General features: G+C 46.2%; 2 protein-coding genes across 5 annotated transcripts in view; both read right to left on the bottom strand.

Moving 5' to 3' along the window:
- LOC120060754 (transcription factor EB-like) overlaps positions 1 to 1,173 on the bottom strand; it is a 79,999-nt gene extending 78,826 nt beyond the window's left edge. For 3 of the 4 annotated variants that reach the window (XM_039010168.1, XM_039010201.1, XM_039010193.1), the window contains exon 1: positions 886 to 1,173. The gene's annotated coding sequence lies outside the window, so the exon portion shown is untranslated. The remainder of the gene's footprint in view (positions 1 to 885) is intronic. The other variant, XM_039010185.1, reaches the window with a different exon arrangement.
- Positions 1,174 to 6,629: 5,456 nt separating this feature from the next.
- Positions 6,630 to 14,302, bottom strand: LOC120060744 (transmembrane protein 183A-like). Its single transcript, XM_039010157.1, has 8 exons — positions 14,113 to 14,302; positions 11,817 to 11,906; positions 11,549 to 11,713; positions 11,119 to 11,269; positions 10,711 to 10,891; positions 9,132 to 9,212; positions 8,846 to 9,004; positions 6,630 to 8,201 (listed from the first exon to the last, which is right to left on the bottom strand). The coding sequence occupies exons 1-8, from the start codon at positions 14,174 to 14,176 to the stop codon at positions 8,019 to 8,021; spliced, it is 1,074 nt and encodes a 357-aa protein (XP_038866085.1). The 5' UTR covers positions 14,177 to 14,302; the 3' UTR covers positions 6,630 to 8,018.
- Between the last annotated feature and the right edge of the window lie 11,310 nt (positions 14,303 to 25,612).

Below are 25,612 nucleotides of genomic sequence, written 5' to 3'. Positions count from 1 at the left end.
ACATCACTTCACAGGGCTTTGGCCGTGGCGTAGGTTGTTCGAGTTACAGCAAACATCACACAGCCCAGTGAGAAGTATTCACATTGCGCAACAAAACCGAGGTAGAAATAACCCTCCTGCTATATATAAACACAAACATAACCTACTACATGATGGCCTACATGCACACATACATACAACAAACACACTCTGTATGTAACTAAGCGGAAAGATCGCGCGGTAGACCGCGAAGGAGAGGCCATCGCTCGGCTCTGTCTGGTGCCCCGCGCGCAGCTTTCCAGCAGTTCTCGTTACATATATTGAGTATCACAAACACGGCTTGTACATAGCAGCAGCATAGCTCTGGATAGAGTGTCTTCAATGATATGCCCAGTCCTTCTCTGCGCTGCACGGAAACCAGAGGTTGGTCATAAATGGCAAAGGCATCTGGGTAGGATATTGAATTTGACAGTTCAGGAGAAAGTGGACTAAAATGCACTAAACATAGCATAAACATTGATCATACCATGTTCGTAGCTGTCAATGTTTAAAGAAAAATACCAATAACTTTAGAATAAGAAGCTGACTAGACAACCAACTTAAATCAACAAATACATGTAGTTGCCTAGCCTACTATTTATTAGGCAAACAATGTTATATAAAATGTGTTTTCAATGCACTAAAACTATAAGCCCTTTTTTATAAAAACACATGCCTTTTTATCTAGCAGTGTCAGTGAACGCTCGAGCTAATTAACTTTCATTCTTTCAAGATGACCATGAAATCTATTTCCAAAGTTCTGTTGAACTATGGCGCACAATACATGCAACCCAGTGACTTTTCCCAGAGTTGACCCATTTGTGGTGGATTTGCGCAGCAGAAGTTCAGCGGTGGAATATCACTTACCCGCTATGAAGGTCAGACGATACGAAGTTAGAGTCAGGTTCTGGAAACTAGGTGTCTCTTCCACCAGTGCACTCCGATACTGTCCGCGGGAAAGGCTGGGACCCTCACACACATACTACGCAAAAAAATAGAAATAAATAAAAGAGGCGTCTTTGTGTGTTCTAATTTCAGTAGAATGGCTGCTACTCTCCCGTGGCTCTCCAGCTGCTGATTGTTTTCGTCCCGCTGGCTGTGATGTTGTCAGCGGAGTTCGGAGCGTCCCTGGTCACCTGTATGCACTTGTGACAACTCGGGCCACCAATGGCAGAGCGTGATGGGAATTCTGGGGGATGTAGTTCTGTTGGACGGGTATTTTCGGGAGAGTGACGTTATGCCCGTTGACTGTCAGTGCACGCAGCTCATGGTTGCCCCAGGATTGGCTTTAATGGTCACTCATTCCTGACTGCCTGACAATTTTTCTAATGGAGCATAGGCCTACAATAGTGCACACCTTCCTTGCCTTCCCTCTCACTAATGCGTGCATGTGTGTTGCAATTATAGCATGGTATTGAAACTGAATGGATCTGTTTCAGCGAGGTCGCAAGGCCAACATCATCCTGAATCAGGTAGCCTAGGCTTTAGGGCAGGGATTATCAACCAAATTCAGCTGCAGGATGATTTTTTTTCTAGAGCGATGGTCAGGGGGCCTGAACATAATTACAAATAATTTCTAGACTGCAACTTGACCACAATATGCCCAAAGAGATATATTATTTAACTAAAATAATCATTTCAAACCTTGTTTACAATTGTATTCGATCACTTACTCACTGGCCAGTTTATTATGTAGCGTTGTGCGTACTGCACACCACTGTTGTACTGAGCCGTTATTTGCAGCCCACCTGTTAGCTTGCACAATTCTCCTTCTCTCATCAACAAGCTGTTTTCACCCCCAGGACTGACACTGACTTTGTTTTGTTTGTCACACCATTCTGGGGAAACTCTTGACACTGTCATGCGTGAACAGCCCAGGAGGCTGGCCGTTTGAGTTACAGGAACCGACATGCCTGGCCCCGACGATCATAACCACGCTCAAAGTTGCTTAGGTCACTTGTTTAACCCATTGTAACATTCAATCGAACAGTAACTTAATGCCTCGATGACTGCCTACTTATATATATAGAGCAAGCCACAGCCAGTGACTCATTGTCTGTAGGCACAAACCATTTTTGTGAATGGGAGGGGGGGGGGGGGGGGGGTAACTAATAGACTGGTACAGTGTATATCTCTATTATGATGGGAGGGGGGGGTAACTAATAGACTGGTACAGTGTATATCTCTATTATGATGGGAGGGAGGGGGGGGGGGGGTAACTAATAGACTGGTACAGTGTATATCTCTATTATGATGGGAGGGGGGGGTAACTAATAGACTGGTACAGTGTATATCTCTATTATGATGGGAGGGAGGGGGGGGGGGTAACTAATAGACTGGTACAGTGTATATCTCTATTATGATGGGAGGGGGGGTAACTAATAGACTGGTACAGTGTATATCTCTATTATGATGGGAGGGGGGGATAACTAATAAACTGGTACAGTGTATATCTCTATTATGATGGGAGGGGGGGTAACTAATAGACTGGTACAGTGTATATCTCTATTATGATGGGGAGGGGGGGGGGTAACTAATAGACTGGTACAGTGTATATCTATATTATGATGGGAGGGGGGGTAACTAATAGACTGGTACAGTGTATATCTCTATTATGATGGGAGGGGGGGGGGGGTAACTAATAGACTGGTACAGTGTATATCTCTATTATGATGGGAGGGGGGGGGTAACTAATAGACTGGTACAGTGTATATCTCTATTATGATGGGAGGGGGGGTAACTAATAGACTGGTACAGTGTATATCTCTATTATGATGGGAGGGAGGGGGGGGGGGGTAACTAATAGACTGGTACAGTGTATATCTCTATTATGATGGGAGGGGGGGTAACTAATAGACTGGTACAGTGTATATCTCTATTATGATGGGAGGGGGGGATAACTAATAAACTGGTACAGTGTATATCTCTATTATGATGGGAGGGGGGGTAACTAATAGACTGGTACAGTGTATATCTCTATTATGATGGGGAGGGGGGGGGGGGTAACTAATAGACTGGTACAGTGTATATCTCTATTATGATGGGAGGGGGGGTAACTAATAGACTGGTACAGTGTATATCTCTATTATGATGGGAGGGGGGGGGGGGGTAACTAATAGACTGGTACAGTGTATATCTCTATTATGATGGGAGGGGGGGGGGTAACTAATAGACTGGTACAGTGTATATCTCTATTATGATGGGAGGGGGGGGTAACTAATAGACTGGTACAGTGTATATCTCTATTATGATGGGAGGGGGGGGGGTAACTAATAGACTGGTACAGTGTATATCTCTATTATGATGGGAGGGGGGGTAACTAATAGACTGGTACAGTGTATATCTCTATTATGATGGGAGGGGGGGTAACTAATAGACTGGTACAGTGTATATCTCTATTATGATGGGAGGGAGGGGGGGGGGGGGTAACTAATAGACTGGTACAGTGTATATCTCTATTATGATGGGAGGGAGGGTAACTAATAGACTGGTACAGTGTATATCTCTATTATGATGGGAGGGAGGGGGGGGGGGGTAACTAATAGACTGGTACAGTGTATATCTCTATTATGCGTGGGCATACTTTTGAAAATATTTCCTAAATTAAAATCCCTTGAAGCTGATTTTCTGTTGTTTTTAAGTCTGTAAAAATAAATAATCCCCCTCAGAAAACTCGGGGGTCCAAATGAAAATGGACCACCAGTTGAGGAACCCAGGGGGGGGGGGGGGGTGTCCAAATGAAAATGGACCACCAGTTGAGGAACCCTGGGGGGGGGGGGGGGGTCCCAAATGAAAATGGACCACCAGTTGAGGAACCCTGGGGGGGGGGGGGGGGGTCCAAATGAAAATGGACCACCAGTTGAGGAACCCTGGGGGGGGGGGGGGGGGGGTCCAAATGAAAATGGACCACCAGTTGAGGAACCCTGGGGGGGGGGGGGGGGGGGGGTGGGGGTCCAAATGAAAATGGACCACCAGTTGAGGAACCCTGGGGTGGGGGGGGTCCAAATAAAAATGGACCACCAGTTGAGGAACCCTGGGGGGGGGGGTCCAAATGAAAATGGACCACCAGTTGAGGAACCCTGGGGGGGGGGGGGGGGGGGGGGTCTAAATGAAAATGGACCACCAGTTGAGGAACCCTGCCCTAGGGGGTCTCGCCCAACCGCCTTTGTGGATCCCGTATGAATTGATTTTGATCAGGTGTCATTTTCTGTAATATCAATAATGCAACGTTTTTGTTACCTATATTTAACTAGGCAAGTCTAAGAACAAATTCTTATTTACAATGACGTTCTACCGGTGAACAGTGGGTTAACTGTCTTGTTCAGGGGCAGAAGGACAGAGATTTACCTTGTCAGCTCGGGGATTCAACCCAGCAACCTCTCAGTTACTGGCCCAACGCTCTAACCACTAGGCTACCTGCTGGTTACTGGCCCAACGCTCTAACCACTAGGCTACCTGCTGGTTACTGGCCCAACGCTCTAACCACTAGGCTACCTGCTGGTTACTGGCCCAACGCTCTAACCACTAGGCTACCTGCTGGTTACTGGCCCAACGCTCTAACCACTAGGCTACCTGCTGGTTATTGGCCCAACGCTCTAACCACTAGGCTACCTGCTGGTTACTGGCCCAACGCTCTAACCACTAGGCTACCTGCTGGTTACTGGCCCAACGCTCTAACCACTAGGCTACCTGCTGGTTACTGGCCCAACGCTCTAACCACTAGGCTACCTGCTGGCCCAACGCTCTAACCACTAGGCTACCTGCTGGCCCAACGCTCTAACCACTAGACTACCTGCTGGTTACTGGCCCAACGCTCTAACCACTAGGCTACCTGCTGGTTACTGGCCCAACGCTCTAACCAATAGGCTACCTGCTGGTTACTGGCCCAACGCTCTAACCACTAGGCTACCTGCTGGTTACTGGCCCAACGCTCTAACCACTAGGCTACCTGCTGGTTACTGGCCCAACGCTCTAACCACTAGGCTACCTGCTGGTTACTGGCCCAATGCTCTAACCACTAGGCTACCTGCTGGTTACTGGCCCAACGCTCTAACCACTAGACTACCTGCTGGTTATTGGCCCAACGCTCTAACCACTAGGCTACCTGCTGGTTACTGGCCCAACGCTCTAACCACTAGGCTACCTGCTGGCCCAACGCTCTAACCACTAGACTACCTGCTGGTTACTGGCCCAACGCTCTAACCACTAGGCTACCTGCTGGTTACTGGCCCAACGCTCTAACCACTAGACTACCTGCTGGTTACTGGCCCAATGCTCTAACCACTAGGTTACCTGCTGGTTACTGGCCCAACGCTCTAACCACTAGACTACCTGCTGGTTATTGGCCCAACGCTCTAACCACTAGGCTACCTGCTGGTTACTGGCCCAACGCTCTAACCACTAGGCTACCTGCTGGCCCAACGCTCTAACCACTAGACTACCTGCTGGTTACTGGCCCAACGCTCTAACCACTAGGCTACCTGCTGGTTACTGGCCCAACGCTCTAACCACTAGACTACCTGCTGGTTACTGGCCCAACGCTCTAACCACTAGGCTACCTGCTGGTTACTGGCCCAACGCTCTAACCACTAGGCTACCTGCTGGTTACTGGCCCAACGCTCTAACCACTAGACTACCTGCTGGTTATTGGCCCAACGCTCTAACCACTAGGCTACCTGCTGGTTACTGGCCCAACGCTCTAACCACTAGGCTACCTGCTGGTTACTGGCCCAACGCTCTAACCACTAGGCTACCTGCTGGTTACTGGCCCAACGCTCTAACCACTAGGCTACCTGCTGGTTACTGGCCCAACGCTCTAACCAATAGGCTACCTGCTGGTTACTGGCCCAACGCTCTAACCACTAGACTACCTGCTCGTTACTGGCCCAACGCTCTAACCACTAGGCTACCTGCTGGTTACTGGCCCAACGCTCTAACCACTAGACTACCTACTGGTTACAGGCTCAACTCTCTAACCACTAGACTACCTACTGGTTACAGGCTCAACACTCTAACCACTAGACTACCTGCTGGTTACTGGCCCAATGCTCTAACCACTAGGCTACCTGCTGGTTACTGGCCCAACGCTCTAACCACTAGGCTACCTGCTGGTTACTGGCCCAACGCTCTAACCAATAGGCTACCTGCTGGTTACTGGCCCAACGCTCTAACCACTAGACTACCTGTGTGATCCTCTGGAATTTCTTTGTACTGCTATGGTTTAAATTGTTTTACCCAAAAATCTATCAAATCAATGTACAAGCAACCTTCTCATTGTGCTTCAAAGTTGACACTTTCCATGTTCTTAGTTGACCACAAGAGGGCACTATTGTCAAGGAAACACATAGGACTAAGTACTGTATTCATTTACTCATTTGTTTACCCCTCAAGCTGTATATCCACATTCACATTTGAAGTAGGTATCACCATATGCAAAACATATGATAGTAGGAAACCTCATTTGTACTGATAAATACAGCACAGCATGTAGGGGGGTTCTATTCAGTCTTTGCAAATGCCACGTCTAGTTTGGTGGATCTATGTCGGTGGAAATGTTAAGCTGATGTCTATTGTCTTATTAAATCTGTAAAAACAAAATCTTACAAAATGGAGGGGGTTCTTTCCAGTTGTATTTCAGTACAGGAGGTTGACCAAACAATCACAGACAGCATCCACAGGCTTTACATGGGGACTGAAATGGTTGGCTCTCACAGCCAAACATACATACGTCCCTCACAAGGTCAACCGGCTATACATTCATTTACAATAAAGCAATTTCAGGTCTGATCATCAACAAAAAGCTTTGCTTTCTACTACATACGATAACAAACTTCTATATTCACACTAAAATCAAACACTACTGTTCTAAAGGTCATTTTGATTGGACGTTGAGTGAACAGTAGAACAGAGCTGCCATCCGGTCTCCTGTGGGTATTACATGTTGATTCTTCAAATAGCGCCCTCCTTACAAATTAAGCAAGATTGGCATGTTTCTCCTGATCATTATAGAACACAAGACTGGCCTTGTGTTGATAAACCCAAATCAGAAACATTCTAACACAGACATAAGCAGGAAATAAAATGCTGCTCCCATCACAGCCTTCAGACCCCCTTCCTTCCTGAGGAGGTGTAGGGGTTTACAAAGTACCAATGATTACAGGTATCAAATAAAATACAATTACACAAGCAGAAAATCATAATTTTGGACCCTAGAATTAAAGTCAAACCAAAATGTAAAATCAAAAGTCTCCCGTTTAAAAATGGCCTTAAACTAAGATTTAGCAGTTACAGAAAGGAGGAAATATTAAAAGCAATGACATTGTCTCTGCATCTGTTCAACATAAACTTGTAGGGTGGTCTGAGGGTAGGCAAAGTGGGGGATTGGAAGGTATTGAGGGGTTGTCTCTGGAGAGCCAGGGTACTGAGGAGGTAGGTGTTGTGTGTCTGGGGCTGTAGGAGGTTGAGCTGAAGCAAGGTTCTGGCTGTACAGGGAGGCAGGGTAATGTGGATGGTTTTTGGTGTAAGGGGATACTGGGTGTTCTAGGTGTACGGGCAGACGGTACAGTCAGGGTTTTAGGAGTAAAGGGGGGTAATGTGGATGGTTTTTGGTGTAAGGGGATACTGGGTGTTCTAGGTGTACGGGCAGACGGTACAGTCAGGGTTTTAGGAGTAAAGGGGGGTAATGTGGATGGTTTTTGGTGTAAGGGGATACTGGGTGTTCTAGGTGTACGGGCAGACGGTACAGTCAGGGTTTTAGGAGTAAAGGGGGGTAATGTGGATGGTTTTTGGTGTAAGGGGATACTGGGTGTTCTAGGTGTACGGGCAGACGGTACAGTCAGGGTTTTAGGAGTAAAGGGGGGTAATGTGGATGGTTTTTGGTGTAAGGGGATACTGGGTGTTCTAGGTGTACGGGCAGACGGTACAGTCAGGGTTTTAGGAGTAAAGGGGGTAATGTGTGTGTGGGATAGTAAGAGGGTTCTACACGTGATGAGACATGGGTTTTAGATATAGGGGGAGGAAGGGTACTGCGGATGCCACCAGTCCATGAGTCTCACGCTGTGTACAGGATCCAGCACCACCTGTGTCCCCCCCTGCTCCCCCCTCCTCCCCCGCTGGGGGGGAGAGTCCTGGAATACCAGGCGCACTCGGTGGTGACGCATGTCCGTGCTCACGTTGATGTTGAACTGGGAAGGGAACAGAGAGAGTGGGTTATAGACAGACCGGAGACACAGGTTTGCCTATCCTAAAAACAGGCCCACTACGAGTTACAACCACATAATGGGTGTAACTATAATGGGATTTTAATGGGATTTTAAAAAGGCCCAAAGCAGCTGTTCTTTTATCTCAATATTAAATCATTTGTAGGTAACCATTGAGTATCTAACTGTAGTCGCTTTTCAAAGAAATCGCCAAAAAGAAACAAATCACTTTATTGCAAAAAACGATTTCTCAAGCAAGAATTTGAGTGAGGGGCCTAAAGTAAGGGATCTGTAACCTGACAACTAGCCACTATTGGCAGAGGACTGAAACTCTTTGTTGGTTTATTAACTTATACCGCCTGGGGATGTCACCAGGCAAGCCCAAACTCTACCCATGTAAAACTTGCTTATTAGAAGATGTCAACTGTATTTTCAACCAACAACAATCAGGAAATGACACTGACCACATTTGTTCCCCCTTTTAAAGTCTTCCTTTCATCAGCTGTTGTACAATATGACACAAAACACAGGAAAAACTGATTTGACTACACTGGGCCTTTAACAATGCAACTTCATGGATGGAGACAGAGTCAATTCAGTGTGAAAGCCAGGGAGAGTGGTGTACTGACCAGGGCGAGGGTCATCCCCATGACCACGGAGGTAAAGATGAAGTTCAGGGTGGTGACCTGCAGCAAGTAGCAGTCTGAGTCTGGGTTAGCATTGACATCCTCATACTGACGGGGCAACAGCAGACCGCGGGTGGCATTACCACCCTTACACCTCACCGCCTAGTGGAGGGAGACAGAAACTTATAGAAACTACCATACCTCTGATTACAATTAAAATGTTTGACTTCAAATTCAAAGTAAACATGCTTCACTAGTGTCCTTCAGACAGTTCGGCATGAATACATACCGGCTTCACAAACTTGAAGTTGAACTCCCACATAGGATCAGGTCGAGTACCCACAACCTTATTGACCCAGAACAGCAGACACTGCAGAGGAGAAAATGGGTAAAACTTTACTTAGCATGGGGCGCCCCCAGGTGGTGAAGGTAGGAAACAACACCTCCACTTCACTGATCCTCAACATTGGGGTCCCAGAAGGGTGTGTGCTCAGCCCCCTCCTGTACTCCCTGTTCACCCATGACTGCACGGCCACGCACGCCTCCAACTCAATCATCAAGTTTGCAGACGACACAACAGTAGTAGGCTTGATAACCAACAACGACGAGACGGCCTACAGGGAGGTGAAGGCCCTGGCGGAGGAGTGGTGCCAGGAAAATAACCTTTCCCTCAACAAAACAAAGGAGCGGATCGTGGACTTCAGGAAACAGCAGAGGGAGCACCCCTCCACATCGACGGGACCGCAGTGGAGAACGTGGAAAGCTTCAAGTTCCTCAGCGTACACATCACTGACAATCTGAAGTGGTCCACCCACACAGACAGTGTGGTGAAGGTGCAACAGCGCCTCTTCAACCTCAGGAGGCTGAAGAAATTTGTCTTGGCACCTAAAACATTTACAGATGCACAATTGAGAGCATCCTATCGGGCTGTATCACTGCCTGGTACGGCAACTGCTCCGCCCACAACCGTAAGGCTCTCCAGAGGGTAGTGAGGTCTGCACAACGCATCACCGGGGGCAAACTACCTGCCCTCCAGGACACCTACACCCCCCGATGTCACAGGAAGGCCATAAAGATCATCAAGGACAACAACCACCGAGCCACTGCCTGTTCACCCCGCTATCATCCAGAAGGCGAGGTCAGTACAGGTGCATCAAAGCAGGGACCGAGAGACTGAAAAACAGCTTCTATCTCAAGGCCATCAGACTGTTAAACAGCCATCACTAACACAGTAGAGGCTGCTGCCTATAGGCATAGACTAGAAATCAATGGCCACTTTTAGAAATGGATCACTAGCAACTTTAATAATGTTTACATATTTTTTGCATTACTCATCTCATATGTATATACTGTATCTCCCTGCCCGATCTACTTTATCTTGGCCAGGTCGCAATTGTAAATGAGAACTTGTTCTCAACTTGCCTACCTGGTTAAAAAAAGGTGAAATAATAAATAAAAGTATCTCAGCCTATGCCACTCTGGCATTGCTCGTTCAAATATTTATATATTCTTAACTCCATTTCTTTATTTAGATGTGTGTGTATTGTTGTGAAATTGTTAGATATTCTTGTTAGATATTACTGCACTGTTGGAACTAGAAACACAAGCATTTTGCTACACAGGCAAAACATCTGCTAAACACGTGTCTGTGACCAATAACATTGGATTTGATTGCACAAGTTCAAGTGGACATTAATGCCAGAATTTGATGGAGCAGGATTAGTGAGTTACAGCACAGACCCTCTGTGCTGTAACCAGACCCTCTCAGGATACAAATAAGAAGGCGAGAACTTCAAACTCCACAAACCAAATAGTTCTTTGGAAACCGCTAGCCTGTTTCCCTGCTTGGCGCCATCTTGGTTCTTTACCTTGGAGTTGAGTAGCGTGGTGGGCGTGGACTCTGGGAGGGCAGGGTTCAGGGAGACACGTGAGCTGAATGGCTCATACAGGTGGAAGAGGGAGCGAATCACGCGAGCCCGTAGACAACGCTTCCTGGCTATGGAGTCTGGCTGCAGACGGAACGGCAGGTGAGTATCCAGACTGTAGTGTCTATGGGGGGGAGAAAGAAAGAATGAGGGAGAAAGAGAAAGGGAGGTGAAAGTGAGAGCATAGAGAGAGGCGGGGAAACAGCATATGTAAATAAGAAGGGTACAACTCGTTCAGGTGCCAATTTTCAAGGGCAATGTGAATCTGACTTCCCAGGATTCAAGTCATATCAAGAGCCGTGGGAACCCACCTAGAAAATAGGTTGTGGGAATGACAGGGTCTAACACTACCTCCTGTATAGTCTGGTCCAGAAGGCAGCAGTGCAGGTGACGGTCCAGGCGTTTCTGCAGATGAGAGCAAATGTACACACATCCTCTGGACGGATATAGGAAGCCAGCACCAGCCAGATATCCACTGTGTAGTCCTCCCCATCACTGCACTCTGGGAAAACAGACAGTCAATCAAACAACGGGCTGTTATAGTCAGGAAGGTTGTTCACACCCATCTGTCCTTGTTCACTTCCCCTTACAGATCTGAGACGACTGGATAGGTGAAAGAAAAGATGGCCTAGTTTACAGCCTATTGCAATTACCTACCCAGTTGCACTGTATAATATCTGTGAAGGAGCATGAACGAGTACAGGGGAACGGGAGCGACCCTCTGGAATGAAACAGTCCTCAACTCTTCCAACGCATGACTAGAGACGGAGGTGAAGTGTACCTTTCCTCCTCTTGTTTTTCTTCTTGCGGGCCTGTTTGGCCTCGTTCTCTCCATCCTCCCCGAGGTCGTCGCTACTCTCCAGGGTGTCTCCGGTGAGGGTGGACGCTGACGAGAACACCTCCTGTACGGAACCCTGCGACCCCTCTAGCCCACACAACATCTTCACTGCAGGACAAACAGTGTGAAGTTAGTAAGCACAATAAGGTGGTTTATCGATTAAACACAATGTCTGTAGAACAAATGGAAACATTTTGAATGACGCTCTTACCTTCTTTTTCAATTGCATTGGCAACTGCCTTTTTTACCCTCCCTGACTTCACTACGGCTGGGTCGGCATTGGCGAAATCAGCAACTGTCACTGCAGGAGAGGGGAGAAGGTGCCGTTTACCAATCACTCACAATAGCAAAGGGTGGCATGGGTCTTTTCCTTTGTCTGCACTGACCTGAAAACACTGGTTAGGTGAAAGCATTGTCAGACACTTTTGGCTTTGGGCTTGTTCAACATTGTAGGCGACTGCCTACTGACTGATCAACAAATTACCTTACATCATAATTAACTACTTTACCCACAACGCATCACAGATTTCATGCCCTCGAACCGGCTGGAACAAAGCCTTGCACCTTTTTCAGGACACAACAGAGGAAGGAAGACAAGGAGGAGAACAAGTCGAGCTACACTACTGAGATTCCCCTTAGTAGTGAGGCCGCTTGCACCAGTTGGTCGTAACTATGTCCGATGTAAAATGTGATCTATGCCGGACCTAAAAATTCTACATGTTGCACCCTGTAAGCCCTTCAATGAACTACGTCTGAGTAGACTCAACGCCCCCAGCAGGAGTAGACTCAACGCCCAGTAGGGAGCAGGAGTAGACTCAACGCCCAGCAGGAGTAGACTCAACACCCCCAGCAGGAGTAGACTCAACGCCCCCAGCAGGAGTAGACTCAACGCCCCCAGCAGGGAGCAGGAGTAGACTCAACTCCCAGCAGGGAGCAGGAGTAGACTCAACGCCCAGCAGGGAGCAGGAGTAGACTCAACTCCCAGCAGGGAGCAGGAGTAGACTCAACTCCCAGCAGGGAGCAGGAGTAGACTCAACGCCCAGTAGGGAGCAGGAGTAGACTCAACGCCCAGTAGGGAACAGGAGTAGACTCAACGCCCCCAGCAGGGAGCAGGAGTAGACTCAACGCCCAGTAGGGAGCAGGAGTAGACTCAACGCCCAGTAGGGAGCAGGAGTAGACTCAACGCCCCCAGCAGGAGTAGACTCAACGCCCAGTAGGGAGCAGGAGTAGACTCAACGCCCAGTAGGGAGCAGGAGTAGACTCAACGCCCAGTAGGGAGCAGGAGTAGACTCAACGCCCAGTAGGGAGCAGGAGTAGACTCAACGTCCAGTAGGGAGCAGGAGTAGACTCAACGCCCCCAGCAGGAGTAGACTCAATGCCCCCAGTAGGGAGCAGGAGTAGACTCAACTCCCAGTAGGGAGCAGGAGTAGACTCAACTCCCAGTAGGGAGCAGGAGTAGGGTGCAATTTCATGATATAGACAGAAAATAATAGCAAACTATATTTTCAAAAGGATGTGAGTCTTGTGTCATATTTCACAACCTCCGCAGGTTTTTCTAAATGTGTCTCAGATATTATCAGACTAATAGATGAGCTGCCACCGCCACTTATTTGCCTAGCCGACTTCCTTCACCATGGAATTCATAGGCTACAGAACATACACGCAAAATGTTCTCATAACAATGGTAGACGGTAATCATCATGAACACTCACCTCAATTTGGCTAACATTTTCCCAGCCTAATTGTAACCAAATAACCAGACGGAGTGTATGTGAAAACAAAAATCTGACATTGAATGGATTTATTGAGACGAGTCCCCACGCCTGTCTCAAACCAGCGCGATAACGCTGTCCCAATCATAAAGAGCTGAAATTATAGTTCACCACACACAGCTATTGATTTAAAGTATTTAAAACGGTTGGATGACTGGGAGCTTCGGTAAGGAACAATATGATACATGCTTTCAATGTCATTAGCCTACTTTATTTCAATATTTTCATCAGTGATATTCATTCCAACAGTAATTATTGATTGATCCATCCAGTTGTGGTTAAGAAAACGTGCACGCATAGAGGCGCTGCCTAGTAACCATCACTATAAAACATAAATGATCATGAACGCGCATTACTTACACCGGATTTAGCTACGACTAGTTTAATTTTAGGTTGGTGCAACAGGTGTAAATTCTGATACCAAAGTCGGACGTAGCTACGCCCAATTTAGCGTTTAATTTTAAACTCAACTGGTGGGTATGTCTGAATGACATCCTCCAAAAATAGGCCTACATATTTGTATCTGAACGTTCTATTTTTATGTCTAACATTGAAATCCTCCTTAATATGAACAAGCAATGTATTGAATATTAATGATGGTAGTAGAATCGGGTGGTTTGACTTTCGTCCTCGAGGACCCACCCACTCTGCGCACCACTGTACGTTACAGATTACGTACGGCGGCCTGTTACCGGCAGGGGAAACAAGTTAGCTTTAGCAAGCTAACTACAGTACCTGACTCCGAGCAGACGTCCCCGGCCCGAAATTTCAGCCGTTTTCGGTTCCCTTTCTTGGGCATGGCGGTAACAAGGGTCTGTGGCCGCTTATCGAGGCTGTGTATCCTGCCATGTCTCTATGACAAGCAGAGGTAAAGAGAAAAATAAAAAAGTGGGAGAGAAATTGAAAAATGTTCCTCCAGGATCTTCAGCCATCATGGGACTGACGTAAGTGAGTTTACGTACGTTAAATCACGCGAGACTTTCTTCGTATCGTTATTCAATGGCTAGCTCATCATTTTCGAATCTGATTGGACAAGACGTCTTCTGAGTGGTCATTGGCCAGTCAGATTAGTCTGTTCACTCTCACTGGATGGAGGTGGAGTTAAATTCCCAAAGGATTACGTCATCATCTAAAATCTTATTACAGTGTAGCAGCAGAGAGACACGGTCGGCTACTATGAAACCATTGTAGCACACTGACTTCCTAAATATAACGATTTGGTCATCTATCAATCAATCAAATATATTTATAAAGCTCTTTTTACATCAGCAGATGTCACAAAGTGCTTATACAGAAACCCAACCTAAAACCCAAAACAAATCAAATCAAATTTTATTTGTCACATACACAAGCGAAATGCTTGTGCTTCTAGCTCCGACAATGCAGTAATAACCAACGAGTAATCTAACCTAACAATTCCACAACTACTACCTTATACACACACAAGTGTAAAGGGATGAAGAATATGTACATAAAGATATATGAATGAGTGATGGTACAGAACGGCATAGGCAAGATGCAGTAGATGGTATCGAGTACAGTATATACATATGAGATGAGTAATGTAGGGTATGTAAACATAAAAGTGGCATAGTTTAAAGTGGCTAGTGATACATGTATTACATAAAGATGGCAAGATGCAGTAGATGATATAGAGTACAGTATATACATATACATTATATTATGTGGCATTGTTTAAAGTGGCTAGTGATATATTTTTGATCAATTTCCATCAATTTCCATTATTAAAGTGAGCTGGAGTTGAGTCAGTATGTTGGCAGCAGCCACTCAATGAGTAATGCAAAATATGTAAACATTATATTAAGTGGCTAGTGATCCATTTCTAAAAGTGGCCATTGATTTCTAGTCTATGCCTATAGGCAGCAGCCTCTACTGTGTTAGTGATGGCTGTTTAACAGTCTGATGGCCTTGAGATAGAAGCTGTTTTTCAGTCTCTCGGTCCCTGCTTTGATGCACCTGTACTGACCTCGCCTTCTGGATGATAGCGGGGTGAACAGGCAGTGGCTTGGGTGGTTGTTGTCCTTGATGATCTTTATGGCCTTCCTGTGACTTCGGGTGGTGTAGGTGTCCTGGAGGGCAGGTAGTTTGCCCCCGGTGATGCGTTGTGCAGACCTCACTACCCTCTGGAGAGCCCTACGGTTGTGGGCGGAGCAGTTGCCGTACCAGGCGGTGATACAGCCCGACAGGATGCTCTCGATTGTGCATCTGTAGAAGTTTGTGAGTGCTTTTGGTGACAAGCCTCCTTCACAACGCTGTCTGTGTGGGTGGACCAATTCAGTTTGTCCGTGATGTGTACGCTGAGGAACTTAAAACTTACTACCTTCTCCACTACTGTCCCGTCGATGTGGATAGGGGGGTGCTCCCTCTGCTGTTTCCTGAAGTCCACAATCATCTCTTTTGTTTTGTTGACGTTGAGTGTGAGGTTATTTTCCTGACACCACACACCGAGGGCCCTCACCTCCTCCCTGTAGGCCGTCTCGTCGTTGTTGGTAATCAAGCCTACCACTGTAATGTCGTCCGCAAACTTGATGATTGAGTTGGAGGCGTGCATGGCCACGCAGTTGTGGGTGACCAGGGAGTACAGGAGAGGGCTCAGAACGCACCCTTGTGGGGGCCAGTGTTGAGGATCAGCGGGGTGGAGATGTTGTTACCTACCCTCACCACCTGGGGGCGGCCCGTCAGGAAGTCCAGTACCCAGTTGCACAGGGCGGGGTCGAGACCCAGGGTCTCGAGCTTGATGACGAGTTTGGAGGGTACTATGGTGTTAAATGCTGAGCTGTAGTCGATGAACAGCATTCTCACATAGATATTCCTCTTGTCCAGATGGGTTAGGGAAGTGTGCAGTGTGGTTGCGATTGCGTCATCTGTGGACCTATTGGGGCAGTAAGCAAATTGGAGTGGGTCTAGGGTGTCAGGTAGGGTGGAGGTGATATGGTCCTTGACTAGTCTCTCAAAGCACTTCATGATGACGGAAGTGAGTGCTACGGGGCGGTAGTCGTTTAGCTCAGTTACCTTAGCTTTCTTGGGAACAGGAACAATGGTGGCCCTCTTGAAGCATGTGGGAACAGCAGACTGGGATAAGGATTGATTGAATATGTCCGTAAACACACCAGCCAGCTGGTCTGCGCATACTCTGAGGACGAGTCTGGGGATGTCGTCTGGGCCTGCAGCCTTGCGAGGGTTAACATGTTTAAATGTTTTACTCACGTCGGCTGCAGATGTAGAAGCACGGTGGCTAGGAAAAACTCCCTATAAATGCAGGAACCGAGGACGAAACCTAGACAGGAACCAGATTCTGGAGGGTGGCCAGTCCTCTTCTGGCTGTGCCGGGTAGAGATTATAAGAGTACATGGCCATTAAAGACAGATCTTGCTTCAAGATGTTAAAACGTTCCTAGATGACCAGCAGGGTAAAATAATAATCACAGTGGTTGTAGAGGGTGCAACAGGTCAGCACCTCAGGAGTAAATGTCAGTTGGCTTTTCATAGCCGAGCATTCAAAGGTCGAGACAAAAGGTGCGGTTGATGGAGAGAGGGAGAGAGGTGTCAAAAACAGCAGGTCTGGGTCAAGGTAACCCTGCCTTAGTCACTGTTACTAGCCTTCTACCACCCCTGTACTCTACCCTGCACCTTAGAGACTGCTGCCCTATTTACAGTCCATAGAGTCATTGAACACTGGTCTACACTGGTCTACATGTTTACATACTGTTTTACCCACTTTATATATATATATATTTATATATATATATATATATATATATATATATATATATATATATATATATATATATATATATATATATATATAGTGTTCTAGTCATGCTCATCATCCTATATACTGTAACTACTGCTGTACACACCTTTTCTATTCATATACTGTCTTTACACACCCTTATATGTTTATACAGTACTAGTCAAAAGTCTGGACACATCTACTCATTCAAGGGTTTTTCTTTATTTTTACTATTTTCTACGTTGTAGAATAATAGTGAAGACATCAAAACTATGAAATAACACACATGGAAACATGTAGTAACCAAAAAAGTGTTAAACAAATCAAAATATATTTTATATTTGAGATTCTTCAAAGTACCCACCTTTTGCCTTGATGATAGCTTTGCACACTCTTGGCATTCTCTCAACCAGGTTCATGAGGTAGTCACATGGAATGCATTTCAATTAACAGGTGTGCCTTGTTAAAAGTTAATTTGTGGAATTTCTTTCCTCCTTAACGCATTTGAGCCAATCAGTTGTGTTGTGAAAGACCAAGTCCATATTATGGCAAGAACAGCTGAAATAAGCAAAGAGAAATGACAGTCCATCATTGCTTTAAAACATGGTAGTCAATTCAGAAACTTTTCAAGAACTTTGAAAAACCATCAAGCGCTATGATGAAACTGGCTCTCATGAGTCCCGCCACAGGAAAGGAAGACCCAGAGTTACCTCTGATGCAGAGGATACGTTCATTAGATTTACCAGCCTCAGAAATTGCAGCCCAAATAAATGCTTCACAGAGTTCAAGTAACAGATACATCTCAACATCAACTGTTCAGAGGAGACTGCGTGAATCTGGCCTTCATGGTCAAATTGCTGCAAAGAAACCACTATTAAAGGACACCAATAATAAGAAGAGACTTGCTTGGGCCAAGAAACACAAGCAATGGACATTAGACCGGTGGTAATCTGTCCTTTGGTCTAATGAGTCCAAATTTGAGATTTTTGGTTCCAACCGCCGTGTCTTTGTGAGACGCAGAGTAGGTGAACAGATGATCTCTGCATGTGTGGTTCTCACCATGAAGCATGGAGGAGGAGGTGTGAGGGTACTTTGCTGGTGACACTGTCAGTGATTTATTTAGAATTCAAGGCACACTTAACCAGCAAGGCTACCACAGCATTCTGCAGTGATATGCCGTCCCATCTGGTTTGCGCTTAGTGTGACTATCATTTGTTTTCAACAGGACAATGACCCAACACACCTCCAGGCTGTGTAAAGGCTATCTGACCAAGAAGGAGCGTGATGGTGTGCTGCATCAGATTACCTGGCCTCCACAATCACCCGACCTCAACCCAAATGAGATGGTTTGGGATGAGTTGGATCGCAGAGTGAAGGAAAAGCAGCCAACAAGTGCTAAGCATATGTGGGAACTCATTCGAGACTGTTGGAAAAGCATTCCAGGTGAAGTTGGTTGAGAGAATGCCAAGAGTGTGCAAAGCTGTCATCAAGGCAAAGGTTGGCTACTTTGAATAATCTAAAATATATTTTGATTTGTTTAGCACTTTTTTGGTTACCACATGATTCCCTATTTGTTATTTCATAGTTTTGATGTCTTCACTATTATTATACAATGTAGAAAATAGTAAAAATAAAGGAAAACCCTTGAATGAGTACGTGTGTCCAAACTTTTGATTGGTACTGTATTTTTCTTAATTTCTTTCTTTTTACTTTTTGGATTATGTGTGTTGTACTTCACTATTGGAGCTAGAAGCACAAGCATTTCGCTGCACCTGCGATAACATCTGCAAATCTGTTTACGCTACCAATAAACTTTGATATCATTTATTTCTACAAGCCTGGGCTATTGCAATGTCAGCCATATTACTACTAGAACTTTTATGTCAAATCTTTATCGGTGAAAATGTATCAGATGGGAATGGGATTTATGAACTGTAAATGCAGCATTTACAGCATTTAGGGCCACGAGGCGGGGTGTTTTTCCTGAACGACACATTAAGACAAACAGAAGCCTAGTCTTGGATAGGTAGGCTATTCATTAGGCCTACACAGTTCACGAAAATGGTTCGCTCAAACAGACAGTGAGTCACCTGGCCGTGGCTTGCTATATAAAGCAAGCAGACAGGCATCGAGGCATTCAGGTACTGTTCAATTGAACATTAGAACAGTCAAAACAAGTGACCTAAGTGACTTTGAGCATTGTATGATCGTCGGTGCCAGGCTCTCTGGTTCCAGTATCTCAGAAATGACCAGCCTTCCGGGCTTTTCACGCACGACAGACTTTAGGGTTTACTGAGAATGGTGTGACATACAGAAAACATCCAGTCAGTGGCAGTCCTGGGGGCGAAAACAGCTCATTGATGAAAGGTCGAAGGAGAATGGCAAGAATCGTGCAAGCTAACAGACGGGCCACAAACAGACAAATAACGGTGCAGTATAACTGTGGTGTGCAGAACGGCATCTCGGAATGCACAACTTGTCGGTCCTTGTCGGGGATGGGCTACTGCAGCAGACGATCACACCGGGTTCCACTCATATCAGCTAAAACCAAGAAGAAGCATACCTGACGTGTGCCAGGAAAACATTCCCGCACCATTACACCACCGCCACTTGGGGCCAATGGGCACGTGATCACCAACACTGGACAACCGAGGAGTGGAAAAACATTGTCTGGTCCGACGAATCGCGGTGCCTGTTGCGTCATGCTGATGGCTGAGTCAGGATTTAGCGTAAGCAACATGAGTCCATGGCCCCATCCTGCCTGGTGTCAATGGTACAGGCTGGTGGCGGTCTTGTAATGTTTTCCTGCACACGTTAGGTCCCTTGATACCTATTGAGTAGCGTTTGAATGCCACTCCTTGTTGAATCCATGCCACAAAGAATTCAGGGTGTTCTGGAGGCAAAGGGGAGTCCGACCTTGTACTAGATGGGTGTACCTAATTAACTGGCCACTGAGGGCAGGTCCAATAGGCTATCAGTTAAGCACCCTAATTATTTATTTGTGTATGAATAACATCCAGTTTATCTCCAATGCAGTATTTTAATTTCCATTTCATTCCAGTTCCATAATTCATAACGAGTCCCACCAGGGAGCACTGCGCATGACACTATTTTGGTCTCAGTCACCAGAGCGCGCAGTGCGCGCGTGCATAGCGTGGCATGACAGCATGTGAATGCGCATGGTGGTGCTGATGTGAGGAGATCTGCCGCTTGAGCAAATGTAGGAAGAGAGAGCATTCGAACGTTTTTCTTAAACACCTTCCAGCATTTCTCACAGGGACAAAAGGGGGAAATAAACGACGTGACCTGTGGGCACATGGGGGAACGATGTAAATTATGCGTAAATGTTTTGTAGATAGGGGGGAGTTGCTCCGTTTCCGTAGCGGTAGTGGTGATAGCTGCGGGAACCCGTTTGTGAGGGAGGAGTGGTGGGTGTGAGTGTTTCTGCTCTGTGGCGGTGTGGAGATGGCATCGGAGGGTTGAGAAGGCGGATGCCGTAGACATGCCTAGCTGGCTATCGCCGTCTCTCTCGCTGAAAGGTTACCGGCAACTGGTGGCTGTTGAACCGAAGAAGCACCGAAGAAACCCCGGGACCCAGATCCGTTTATTGGAAAATGTAATCGACAGGCTAGGCTGTGGCATCACGGTGTCTCTGATCTGCCAATCAAATCACACACACTGGAATTACATGTGAGTGGCGCGCGGGGTTGGGCGGATGTGCCGGATGAACCGTCGCCGGCAGACATGGATAAAAGGTTATCGCTCGTCTCATTTCATTTTCAATAAATAGACACATCGAATAACGGTCTAAATGATTTATTACGGGCGAACTGAAGGGTTCGGGAAGAAAGTTTTCCATGAAGATCATTAGGATATCTATCCCCAGTGCGCGCGGCACATTCCATGCTGTTTTCCATTAGTCGTAATCATCAAAGATAAATAGCCTATTCACATCAATCAGTCATCGTGTTTATTAGCCGGTTGATTAGCCTTCAGACCGCCAAGGATATCACCCCTCTCATTACGGCTATACTACACAAGCAGCGAATATGATGTGCGAGGTGATGCCGACAATCACCGAGGGGGACTCGGGGGGACCTCCCCGGGGTGGAGGGACTCAGAACGGCTCAGACCCCGAAGCCAACTTCGAGCAGCTGATGGTCAACATGCTTGACGAGAGAGACAAGCTGCTGGAGTCCCTGCGCGAGACGCAGGAGACACTCATTCAATCACAGAGCAAGCTGCAGGGTGCACTGCACGAGAGGGACGTGCTTCAGCGTCAGATCAACACCGCGCTGCCTCAGGTGAGAGAGACCACACACACACAGGTCTCAGTAGCCTCAACATGCTCCCATTTCCATGTATCCAATTTCCTCCATAACCCAGCAGAGTCTTAATGTGTGGATATTAGGGGGTCTCCTCCCAAGACTACTGCTTGGGAGGGCTGGTGTGCGAGATGATGGCAGTCTACAGTGCACTCACTGTTACCGCAGTCACTGGTTCAAGCCCCCTGGTTCTTCCCCTCAATCTATTATAGGTGAGGTCATTGTGGTGTACACCCATCCAGTCCTTTGACCTGTATCAGTGGAAATGAAGGACAGGAGACAAGGAAAGGAGACTGCGGCTGTGTAACAGTATAACTTTAGTACATTCCCTCGCCCCGACCTCGGGCGCGAACCAGTCGTTACCCATCGCTCCACAAAAGCCGCGGCCCTTGCAGAGCAAGGGGCAACACTACATCTAGGTTTCAGAGCAAGTGACGTAACTGATTGAAACGCTACTAGCACGTACCCGCTAACTAGCTAGCCATTTCACATCCGTTACAGCTGCACCCTTCTCCCATAGTGTATAGCACTTACGAACTCCATGTCATGGATTTAAAGACATTGTATTGGCTGGAGGGAGTTTCCACCATGACATCCATGATGAGGAGTGTGCAGTAGGCAGTGAATGATCTTCCTACTGATCTTGTTTGTTGTCTTGTATGAGGCTGGCACACAAGACTTTGTATATTGGGAATATTCAGTGTTCAGTCCTAGAGCTCAGCCTTGTCTTACAAAAGCTGTTCATTAATGTGTTGCAGTTTGGAATGTGTGTGTGTGATTGTGTGTGTTTTTGAGTTTATTGGGAAACCACTGGGCCTGAATGAAGTACTGGACTGCGTGAGTGTGTCTGTCTCTGTGTATTGTGTTACTGAGTGCTGAACAAGGTCTGGAATCAGCAACCATGACGACGGTGAAACTGCTGTTAGCCCTTTGACTCTCCACCCCTTATGTGTTACATCATGTCATCCAGAGAGAGGAGGAGGGGAGAGAGAATAAAGTAGATGTCACGCGTCAAAATATTGATTGATGACCCTATGTCCTGCTGTCAAAATTTTGATTGATGACCCTATGTCCTGCTGACGTGTGCAAGCCCTGGGTTTCCTGTCTGGGTTTCCTGTCCTGACCCCCCTGTTGGTTTGAGGGGGGGCGTGGTTTATGACCCTATGAATGGTGCTCCTGTTTCTCATGGCTTAGAGTGTGTAAAAGAGTTTTATGCTGTTTTTAAATTTGTCATGCTGTTTGATGTCAAGTGTTCTGTTGGGGACCGGGATGGGGGTGTGTGTGCTGAACATTTCAAAGAGTAAGGCCTATTTTATAGCTTATAGCCCTCCGGGGTTGTTGTCTAGGAAACACGTATGTCAGGGGGTATTGGGCTTTGCAACAGCCTTATAAAGCCCCTGAACAATCCCTGTTTAAGACTGTACAAGATCTTAAGAATAACCATGGATTTTGGGATCAGTGACAAAGCAGTGATGACTGTAACAACTGAAGCGGGCCTTAGGGTTGCCCATAGAGCAAGGGCCAAGTATCAACCCGCAATATATGATGCGCCAAAAAAATGTTTTTTAAATGTGTATAGAACCCAAATACCGCCAGCAAATGCGCTGAAAGATCAAGTGTTGATGTCTAATGGCCAGCTGTGGGGGTATCGGTTTGATTACCTGGCCTGTAGAGTGACCCTCTATACGGTAGCTGAAGGAGAAGAATATACAGACCAGACTGTAGGCTTGGACTATGGTGTTGAAGACTGGTCGGTTTTTCGCAAGGTTGTGTGTCCTGAACTGGGCCTTATCACCAAGGGGTATAGTGTGTTCACGGGCCACGAGACCCGTTGGGAAGGTACCCCTGACTCCTCAGGACGAATATTTCACAGGGTGAAAATACAAAGACAGAATGGACGGCCGTGCGGCTGCGTGGAGTTCTATATCGGCACCGAGGAAATCCGAAAACAAAACATTAGGGAGGGGGGCCTGACTGGTGATTCCAGACTGCGTCTGCTTATTCCTTTTAAAAGTTGGGATGTAATGGAATTGAACATGTTGCAGGCGTTGGATGCTCTCTTTGTACAGAGCCAACAGCGGCAGAGCCTTGTTCATTTAAAGAAGTGCATAATATATACGAATCGTAAAGATTACGATTCAAAAGAGCCTCAAGAAGATACAGCGTCAGAAGAAAACTAAGTAAGCGGATGCTTTAACCACGCCCAGATACCCAAAGGCCTGGTTCTACAATAAAAAGAAAAAAGCAGCCAGTTCTTCATTTCATCATACACCATGGATATCCAGACCATCTACGAGGACTCCGCTACGTCATGGGGGCCCGACACTAAGGACTCAATGCCACGAAGCCCTACACTCTACTCCCCCCTGGCAAGACCCGAGACACCCCCGACATTTACACAGCCTGAGGATGTGTTTGATGGGGTGGCCAGTACTATTTTTGTGGATACCATCAAGGCCTCTGTAGCTACACTTTTAGACGTGGTGATTGGCGAATATATACGAGAAAAATGCATCGGCTGTGAGATCAATCATCCCAGCCAGCGTCGTCATCCTTGCCTCTACGACCCTCCTAGATACTACTTTTTCAATCATTTTGAGGAGCTGGTGAAAAGACTGTGGTCCTGCCGGTTTATACCAGCGCTGGTCATCGCCCTGGAGTCTATGGGTCTTGTGCCGTCTATCCCTAGAGTTTACGGGGTAACCGAAGCCTTCCTACATGAACTGAAGGAGGCCATCTTCATCCACGAGAAACTCAAAGAAATCCGACACACCCTGGTGGACGACAACAAATACAGGGAAGCTGTGGTGGCTGATGTGATGCTTTTCTGGCTCAATAAATCCCAAGAGACCGAGTGACATTTTGTTATTTAGACGTAAAGCTATGGGTAACTATGTGTCTACGATGTTGGAGCGAATAAATACATTTTTTCTTTTGAGAGACCTTACAAATGTTATGCAGCAGATTATTGAAAATAAAGTGAACAATGTATCGTTCTACACGACACACAATACCTGGGCTAATGTAGAGCGTTTGCTGAAAATGGAACAAATCATGAATCATGTACGACATACGGGGGAGAGTATGCAATGGACACAAATGGTATCAAGAATTGTTGATGATTCTGAAGATCTAGAAATAACTTTGGCTAAGATTTTACATTATTTGTTTGAACCACCATTTAATGTGAACGTGTATCATATTTGTTGTTTATATACTTATATATCCGACGTGTGTGTTTAAAAAATTCAGCGACACAAACCTGTAAATCTAAACCAAATATATAGGTTGTTGCATGCTGTGATTGTTGAGAAAACTGGGACGTGTATCTTGCAACAAATCCTGAATTGGCTGTATACGTAATACAAGGTGTTAAAAAATAAAAATTCTCAAACTGAAATGTTGTCGTTATTTGAAAGTGGCTCATTAACGTTATTGGCCCTCAGAGAGGTAAGAAGGATGGCTGAGCAGCTGTTGAAAAAAATTATTTATTATCCCGCTAACCCCGGGTCTTATGGGGGTAAAGAGCGTTTACAGAGAGCTATAGCCGAAGAAACAGGTAGCCTGTTAAGCGATGCTAAAGTGAATGAGTGGTTAGCAGAGCAGGATGCCTATACTCTCCATAAACCTGTAAGAAAACAATTTCCAAGAAATAGAGTTTTTTCTACGCATCCCTTGGCCCAATTTCAGGCGGATCTATGTGACATGCAGGCCCTTGCCGATAAAAATGATGGAAATCGCTACATGCTAACGGTTATAGATATTTTCTCTAAAGTAGCCTTTGTAAGGGTGTTAAAAAATAAGAGCGGGGCCGAGGTAACCCGGGCCTTTGACTCGATCTTGAAGGCAGGAGGCGCACCCAAGAAAGTGCAGACTGATGGAGGATAAGAATTTTTTAATAATACATTTCAGAAACTCATGAAGAAGCATAATATAATACATTTTGCTACAGGCTCGGATTTGAAAGCTTCAGTTGTTGAACGCTTTAACAGAACTTTGAAGGAGAGGATGTGGAGATATTTTACAGCTCACAACACACATAGATATATCGATATAGTTCCTGATTTAGTACAGGGTTACAACAACAGCTACCATAAGAGTATACGTATGAAGCCTTCGCAGGTGTCTTCTGAAAACTCTTTTCAAGTCTTTAAAAA

This window comes from Salvelinus namaycush, chromosome 2 (genome assembly GCF_016432855.1).
Source record: "Salvelinus namaycush isolate Seneca chromosome 2, SaNama_1.0, whole genome shotgun sequence".
NCBI classification, from domain to species: Eukaryota; Metazoa; Chordata; class Actinopteri; order Salmoniformes; family Salmonidae; genus Salvelinus; species Salvelinus namaycush.
This window is presented reverse-complemented; position numbering and strand designations above follow the sequence as displayed.

Bases quoted from the DNA above. Each gene is read 5' to 3' on its own strand.
- LOC120060744 (XM_039010157.1), bottom strand. From the start codon at position 14,176: ATGCCCAAGAAAGGGAACCGAAAACGGCTGAAATTTCGGGCCGGGGAC. The intron at 11,270-11,548 runs GTACACTTCACC...CTGTTTTCCCAG, and splicing joins GAAAAACAAGAGGAGGAAAG to AGTGCAGTGATGGGGAGGAC. The intron at 9,005-9,131 runs GTATGTATTCAT...TCCCTCCACTAG, and splicing joins ACTTCAAGTTTGTGAAGCCG to GCGGTGAGGTGTAAGGGTGG.